Source organism: Culex pipiens, chromosome 3 (genome assembly GCF_016801865.2).
Source record: "Culex pipiens pallens isolate TS chromosome 3, TS_CPP_V2, whole genome shotgun sequence".
Lineage (NCBI taxonomy): Eukaryota > Metazoa > Arthropoda > Insecta > Diptera > Culicidae > Culex > Culex pipiens.
Window position 1 is genome coordinate 115,208,588 of NC_068939.1, and position 9,146 is coordinate 115,217,733.

The following is a 9,146-nucleotide window of genomic DNA, read 5'->3' on the forward strand; positions in this document are numbered from 1 at the left end:
GGAGAGAATCAAAGGTAGTTAGCATCCTTAAGAAAAAAGTGTTCCGAGTTTGGGGATTTCATGAGTCAATGTTTTTCTTTTAAAAAATGATATAAAACGTAAAAAAAAACAATCGGTCGATACATCAATCGAAAGATCACAAGAAAAACTTTCTTATAAAGGTAAAAGCAAATCATTATATGCAACAATCGATTTTCTATGATTTTTTTTTTAACATTGGCCGGTCTATGACCCGTTCCGAACAGGTAGGGTGACTGTAGGTCGCCTTAATGGTCTAATCTAATCTAATCTAATCTAACACAGACGCAGCCAGTCCGATGAAAGCATGCTGGAAAGTCTTGTGATTAGATTACGCCCCAAGCACTTTTCTTGTCAATATTAATAATTGCAGTACACCCGAGAACACCCGAAAATGTATTACAAAAATTAAAACGGCAGCAGGGTTGTGTATACCGCAGAGAGGATTCTGAGAACGGATCACATTTCACAGAATCTACGGGGGAGGAAGGATGCGTGGACATACCGTACCAAACGCTCCGATTTACGATTGTATTGCTGTTTTGTAGGGTGTGTCTAGTGTGCTGTTATTTAATAATATATATAATGCAAATACAATATATAATAAAATAATAAAATTTTATGTAATTGGAAAACCCTCACCAAGATCCTTGAACATGCTGCTCTTCCAATATGAGTCGAGTCGAGTCTCAAGAGAGGGAGACTCAAATAGATGAAGCAACGTTCGCAACACTGTCTTGCGACACCGAACAATCAGATTTCTACACACTTCGATCACTAGTTCACCTTTTCTCACTCTTTTCCATTTATTGCGAAACAGTTCTGGAGTTTTTTTTTAAAAGGTCCTGTAAAACAAATTTTCATTTTTTGTTTTTTGGGTGTTTTTGAATACCCCTGACTCAAGGCGGTTCTAAAAACACCCAAAAAGCAAAAAATTAAAATTTGGTTTATAGGTCCTTTTCAAAAAAAAAAAACTCCAGAGTTGTCCTTTGAAAAACCTCTTCTCTGGAAACCATCGCTGCCTAAACGACCGATCAAGTGCAAGCAGAAAAACACACACAGCCAGCGTTTGCTGTGTTGCACGACAAACTCCCTGTAGGTCGCCTTAATGGTCAAACAAAAAAAAAATACGAGTCTTACTATTTCTCCCAAGGAACCCCCATACCAATTTCGGGTCTGATTGGACATTTTTTTAATCATGCTGCTTTCATAGGAAATTGCTGTGCAACTTTCTCTGTTGCGTTTCATGCAGTTTTTGAAGAATAAGAATGTTATTTGCAATAAAAGAAAGCACATCTTTCCATTTGTCTCGTCACGAAATCAGTCACGAAATATTCTAGCAGAGCTGGATCTGCCAGAATCCTGCTAGAATGGTGGAACAATTAATTTAAAAAAAAAGTTAATAAAAGAAATAATAAGACGAATGTGACTCCTGGGTACTTTACCCTACATCCGTTTGACATTTTTCCTAAAATGTCTGTACTCTTTGTACCATACAGATCTACAGCTAAAACGAAGCAGACAATAGGACGTCCATTCTGACAGCACTGCTCAGCTCCGTAGTAACAATTCAATAGGGCGAATCTGCATTTGTAAACAAGCTGTCTAATCTTTTTGCTCAACTGACAGTTTACGTCAAGTAAGAGGGGGATAGACTGCTTGTTTACAAACGCAGATTCGCCCTATTGAACTGTTACTACGGAGCTGTCATCATCATCGTTTGTTTACGAAATTTGAATCGATTCGATCTCGTTGCAAAGTTGTTTTAATTAGTTTTCACGAAATTTTGAGGGAAATTCAAACAAATTCTGCCCAAAATGGACGTAGGCGAGTTGCTATCGTTCAAGGTAAGTTGGAAATCATTTTGTTTTGTGTGTATTTTGCTTCATTCAATGCTTTTCCTCCAGCCGGAACAAACGCCGAAGCGGCCGTCCGACTTTGACAACGATGAGGATTCCGGGGACGACACGTCGTCCGTGGTTTCAGCCGGACCCGCTCCCAAGTCTCGCAAATCCGAACAACAGGCGAACGTTCGCACCAAAGTGGTCGTTCCGCAGAAGGAGCCCCAAATCAGCGAGCAGGAGCGGTTGGACATTCTCAAGTTTGTCGAAACGGAGGAGGTTGAGGGTGGCGAAGTGATGGATGAGGCTGGGTTGAAGAAGATTCTGCTGTTGTTTGAGAAGCGGGTGCTGAAGAACCAGGAAATGCGCATCAAGTTCCCGGACAATCCGGAGAAGTTTATGGAGAGCGAAATTGAGTTGAACGACATTATTCAGGAGTTGCACGCGGTCGCGACCGTTCCGGATTTGTATCCGCTGCTGGTGGAGCTGAACGGGGTGTCCAGTTTGCTGGAGCTGTTGTCCCATCAGAATACGGACATTAGCGTGGCCGTTGTGCACCTGTTGCAGGAGTTGACCGACGTGGACATTTTGCACGAAAGTTTGGAAGGGGCGGAAACGTTGATTGAAGCGTTGCGGAATCAACAAGCCGCGGGATTGCTTGTTCAGAATCTGGAGAAGCTTGACGAAGGCGTAAAGGAGGAAGCCGATGGCGTGCACAACACGATGGCCATTTTTGAGAATTTGATGGAGATCAAGTCGGAAATTGCCAAAGAAATAGCCGAACAAGGTTTGATGCAGTGGATCTTGAAAAGGCTTCGCATGAAGATGCCATTCGACGCTAACAAGTTGTACTGCAGTGAAATAATGTCCATTCTGCTGCAAGACACCAACGAGAATCGGATTCTGCTTGGGAATATAGATGGCATTGACGTGCTGTTGCAACAGCTGGCTGCTTACAAGCGACACGATCCGACCTCCACCGAAGAGCAGGAATTCATGGAAAACCTCTTCAACAGCCTCTGTTCGGCGCTGATGGCCGCGGAAAACCGCGAAAAGTTTCTCAAGGGTGAAGGACTTCAGCTGATGAATCTGATGCTGCGCGAGAAGAAACTTTCCCGAAATGGCTCGCTCAAGGTGCTGGACCACGCCGTGTCCGGACCGGACGGGCGTGACAATTGCAACAAGTTTGTAGACATTCTTGGGCTGCGAACCATCTTTCCGCTGTTCATGAAGACGCCTAAACGGAACAAAAAGCGCTTGCTCAGCACCGACGAGCACGAGGAGCACGTCGTTTCGGTCGTGGCCAGCATGCTGCGGAACTGCAAGGGACCACAGCGCCAGCGCCTTCTCGCCAAGTTCACCGAGAACGACTTTGAAAAGGTCGAACGACTGATGGAACTGCACTTTAAATATCTGGAAAAGGTGGAGGAAGTGGACCGTGAAGTTGATCAACAAATTGTAAGTCGAGCATTTCCATAAAAATGTGATTCATTTCTCTAATAACCAATATCCTTATTACAGAACGCCGGCGAGGAAGAGGAGGACGAGGACGCCATCTACATCAAGCGCCTCTCGGGTGGGCTTTTCACGCTTCAGCTGATCGACTACATCATTCTGGAGATCAGCTCGACCGATGTGGTGAAGCAGCGCATCCTGCAGATTCTGAGCCTGCGCAACGCCTCGATGAAGACGATCCGGCACGTGATGCGCGAGTATGCGGGCAATCTGGGCGACGCGGGTGATTCGGACTGGCGGGAGCAGGAACAGGCGCACATTATTCAGCTGGTGGATCGCTTTTAATTTTGGTTGAGTGCGCTTAGGATAAAATAAATGAGTTCCACGTAGGGGAGTGTGGGGTAATTTGGACACCCTAAGGAAATTGCTCTGTCACGGGCTGTATGGATATTTTTAAGAAATGTGGATGACACCAGAGGATAATAGAGACCATATTTGATGGAAAAATGTCATTTATTTCGATAAATTTTGAAGACAAACCCATTTTTATCGCAAAAATTAAAAGGTGTCCAAATTGCCCCCACATTTTTGTGTGGGGGTAATATGAACACCCCTATGGGGTAATTTGGACATGCCTTGTGGGGTAATTTGGACATACCTTGTGGGGTAATATGAACACCTTTTGAGGGGTAATTTGGACACATGTGGTAGAATAAGTTTAACATTTGATTTTTTGAGCATGTTTTTTTATCCTTCAACCTGGTTTTGTAATTGCTTTATATTTTGAAGTGTTGTTTTGCTCACAATATTCCATCAAAGGTTTAAATAATGATTTTGTGATAGAACTATAATTCAATAGGAAGACCATTAATAGTTCAGTGTAGTATACATAACTGAAATGATTTAAACTTTGATTCTGGATTCGGCACAAGTATAGTTTTTAGTGATTAAGGTATCGTTTATGTTTATATGGAATTTATTAGCCTGAAAATATCATTTTTTCTTAATTTTACAATCTGTAGCCCTTCAAATTTAAATATTATTGTAAACCAGCATAGAAATTAGAAATGTCAAAGAAATTAATTAAAAGCAATCAACATTAGAGTCTTGGTGAACGCCAAATGTACAATAATCAGATATTCATCAATACGAATATTGGAATAAATTTATCTAAATTAAAAAATAGGGGTTTTGTGAAAGTTCTCATTGCTCACATTCCTTTTTGATTGTTTTGACATATTAAATCCCTCTAAATTTATCTAAATCGCTTTAAAAACTCATCCAACCATGAAAGTTACTTTTTTGTTGCCTGACAGGTAGACTTTCAGGTATGTCCAAATTACCCCACAAGCCATGTCCAAATTACCCCCATAGCATATTCTATCATAAATTGCAATTTTTGATGATAAAAATGGATAAAATGCACAATTTTTATACGTACATATCTCAGGCATCGTCCAAGCAACCCCCTTAAACATAAAATGTCCACTTTTTTGCCATATAACCCCTGCAAAACCTTATTTCCTAACCTTCAAATATTAGAATTTAAGGCAGTGCCAACCGGCCTTTGGAAACTTTTACATATTACACCAAAACTACTTAACCTATTCCAACTTTTTTGGTTTGTCCATACTCCTAGGCCATTACTAGTACTAGCCTTATCACTTAAATTGCCGTTTTCACTTTATATCCGAAGAAAACGTGATTTTTAAAGGGGTGTCCAAATTACCCCCCCTGTCCATATTACCCCAAACTCCCCTACATGTTCGACTTTTCTCTTCCCTCTCACAGATAGCTCATCTTTATTTTATACACCTGCACAGTTTATCATGTATATGTCAATTTATCAGAGAATATATCTAAACCAAACTTAATCCACGTTGAAAATCTTTCGAATCATGCGTCTCCATCGAAAAACTAAAACATTTCGATGGAGACGCGACACCATGCGCTTCCTTGGAATCAATAGAAACCAAGCGCCTCCATTGAATCTCCTTGCAGACAAAAGGTCTATTCCCGTACTGCAGAATTCTGCCGAAGCTGCAGATAGTTTGTAATTCTGCGGGTACGGGAATAGACCTAATAATTAGTGGAACAATTAACTATTAACCACCACAGTTGACACAACATATTTCCGATAATTCCACATTCCCGAAAATCATTTCCCCGAAAATCATTGCCTGAAAATTCCACGTCCCCGAAAATCATTTTCCTGAAAATTCCACGTCCCCGAAAATCATTTTCCCGAAAACTCCACATCCCCGAATGTCATTTACCTAAACGCCCATTTTACCGAACTGTCGTTTTCCCGAATTTACATATACTCGAATGATTACCCGCAAATTCAATTTTCCCGAATATATCAAGCTAGATATAAACAAAATTGTTTTTTAGGAATATTTTTAAAAAAGTATGACTATAATATTAAATTCTCCTACGTTCCATTAAAGAGATTTTTTTGTATGGGGATCATCCATGTCCATAGCGTGGACAATCGCCATACACCCATAAAGTGTCCACGTGGTTTATGGATGGGTCCCATGGGCAATTATCAGCAAAGGAAAATTTTCCAAAACGGTATCCACGTAGTAAAGATTCTGGACTGATTGGTTTGTTTGGTTGACCATTCTGTGCTTTGTCCTGAACTTTGGTTGAATTTGGTTGCCAAGGTCCCGAGTTATAATTAGGGACCATCCATACACGAAGGGTTTTTACGTTAAAATTTGTACCCACCAGCAAAACCAAATGGTAAGCTTGTGTGCGTGAGATCGGGCTTAGATAGCTCTATTGTTTAAAGCGACAAAGTATATTTTTCTGAGTATAATGACCCTTCGTACGACCACAAAGAGTTTAAAATGGATTTTTAAATCAGTTTTGAAAAATTATCCTCGCTGTCCTTCTTGACAAAAAAGCTCCTACTTGACAGCTCGTTCCAAGGGGACCATATTTAATCCATCGAAAAAAAAATTGTCTTGCAATATTTTTTTTTGCATTAAAATAAAAGTGATCAGAAATGGTTTTTAATAAGGGGGGGGGGGGATTTCCAAAAAAGTGTCCACGTGATTTGTGGATAGCCCCTTACAAATGTTTACGGTAGTCGAGATCTTATGTCAAACGTATTCTGACCTGGAATCCCTTCGGCCAATTGTCGCACTTACATCAATTTTCCGGTTTTGTCAAGTTAGCACGCCACAAAATGGCGTTCTAAACTCAATTTGGCTCATAATTGTCGTACGACAGCGACGAAATGTGAAAAATAGGCAACTGTATTAAGCGGCACGCTGCCATTTAGATTTGTTCATTATAAATATATACTCTGTTGGATTCGCTGGAGTCAGTTCTTTTTGAAAGGCAGTTAGAGTAACTAAATCTCAAAATCCGGAGTTCGAATTCTTTAACTCTGCAAACGGAAAATATTCAAAATTTAAGTGAAGCTGGAATAAAATGCTCGAAAAAACACGGAATTTTTTGAACGTTTAATTGTGCATGATATTTCATTGATCGCTACTTCCCCGAACCCGGTCAGGCGGGTATGCCCGTTGCCCAGAACCGCTCCTGTAGGTTGGTTCGCCAGCGGGTCGCCCTCGATACGCCTCCCATAGAAAGTTCATCCGCCTTAAAAGCCCCAACCGCCGTGGCTCGCCCTCGACCCGCCTTTTATATACGGTTCGTCCGCCCCTGTAAGATGATCCACCAGCGGGTCGCCCCCGATCCGCCCCTATATAAAGTTCATCCGCCCAAAATGCCCCAACCGCTTTGGCCCGCCCTCGTTTCGCCGTATTGAATGTTAACAATTCATACTTTAATCTAATCAAACACAAGCGCAGCTAATCCGAAGAAAGTATCCTAGTAGATTACACCCCATGTACTTTCTTGTCATTCAATTTGATCATATATTGTAGGGACCATCCATAAACCACGTGGACACTTTAGGGGGGGGGGGGGGATAAGCGATTGTCCACGCTCTATACAAAAAGGATTTTTTTTTTGTATGAACAATTGTCCACGAAGGGGGGGGGGGGGTTGAAATTCCCAAAAAAAGTGTCCACGTGGTTTATGGATGGTCCCGTATGGGGAATGGTAGATATGAATATAAAAATAAATCTTACAGTGAAAAGATAAATACAAATAAGCAGTAATTTTAAAGATGATTCCGGGAAGCTGCAAAACAAACAACTATAATTAAAAAGACAAATGCTCCAGATGGTTCCATTGCTGAAAGAAAAGGAATAGGATAAGGAATAGGAATAGGATGTGGGTATTATTGAGAAATTATAAATCTTGTTTGGTTTTGTTTGTTTTACCATTCTGAAGTTTGGTTTCTTCCAGTGGAGTAGACCGAAACGTTACGCCGACACTGAAAAAAACTAATTCTCGAAATCGTGAATTAAATTCACGAATGCGAGAACCACGAAGGAATATATTCACGTTTATAGTGCAAATGCACCATACTCATGAATAAATTCCTTCGTGGTTCTCACATTCGTGAACTTAATTCACGATTACGAGAATTGATTTTTTTTTTCTGTGGAGGGAGAAAAAGTTGTTTTAATTGGGTCATACAATTAAGCTTAAATTGTTGATATTATTGTTAACATCGATAAAGCTTATTTTTCTGAGTACAATGACCCTTTGAACGACCGCAAGGGATTCAAAATGGATTTTTAATTCAATTTTTAAAAAATTACTTTACGGCCCTTCTTGACAAAAAAGGTCCTACTTGACAGCTCGTTCCAAGGGGACTATAGTTGATCCATCGAAAAAATGTTGTCTTGTCAATTTTTTTTTTGCATTAAAATAAAAATAAGTGATCAGAAATGGTTTTTAATCGTGTTTTTTACCGTTGTACATAAAAATTTACATAGGGCTTTAGTACCCAATTCACCGAATAACCGAAAAGAAAAAAGTCTGAAAAAAAGTAAAGCATGAAGCATGGTTAAATATGAAGGGAGTTCCACTAAGATGCTAATAGTGAAACAAAAGAAAAAAAAAACAAACTCATAAAAAGTTTTGAAGGGGTAAAAATAGACGAAAATATAAAATACATGTTTCAATGTATCAAAACACACTGGTTTTCTTTGTTTTGATTGTAGATTCATTTTACATATAGTAATTAATTTTTCATTTCAAATTACTATTTCTAGACCCTGCATTCAGAACCATCATTGACAGTCATTGCTCCTTAAAAATCTTAAATGAAGGTCGTAGATGGATACCTCGTTAATAGTTTTTCAATATCGATATTTGAATTGTTTTTTGTTATTTAAAAATTGCGGGAAGTGCATAGTTTTTAGACCCAATCCTCCTTTATTGGAAGGGTGGGGGATATCCCTTACCTGATAAACATTCACAAATATTAAAAAAAAAACAAAAAATAATGGAAACAAAGTGGTGATAGTTCACTCTACAGCATCTATTGAATTAAACACACAACTTGCTCGTAACCATTTTATTCAAAAGAAGACGATTACACCTGAAAACTAAACAGAGAAGCCAAGCAAAATGTGTGCGTTACATCAGTAAACAGGTAAAACTGTAAACGTAAGTGCTTTTGTTGAAAGTAAGAAAAAACAGTTAAAATCTAGCGTTTAAAAAGATATCATGAAAAAAACATCATTTGCGGCTCGAATTACGCACAAATCACACACTCACACGCATCTTTTGGGGAAAGAAGTGAAAGTAGAAGAATTAGAAGAAGAATCGAAAAAGGGATGTTTGTTAACTATGACAGTGTGAAAAAAGAATGACAGATTAGGAAAAACCTCAGCCCCATTGCTAGCCAAGGGCTTAATAGGTAGTAGGTAGAGTGAGAGTATTGCTAGTTTGAACATA

The 9,146-nt window shown here is 39.6% G+C and overlaps 1 protein-coding gene across 1 annotated transcript; it reads left to right on the forward strand.

The window, feature by feature from the left end:
• Nucleotides 1-1,726: 1,726 nt before the first annotated feature.
• Nucleotides 1,727-3,703, forward strand: LOC120414011 (beta-catenin-like protein 1). The gene is made up of 3 exons (XM_039575026.1): nt 1,727-1,865; nt 1,926-3,317; nt 3,381-3,703. Exons 1-3 carry the CDS (start codon nt 1,836-1,838, stop codon nt 3,657-3,659), a joined length of 1,701 nt encoding a protein of 566 aa, XP_039430960.1. The 5' UTR covers nt 1,727-1,835; the 3' UTR covers nt 3,660-3,703.
• The last annotated feature ends 5,443 nt before the right edge of the window (nt 3,704-9,146 follow it).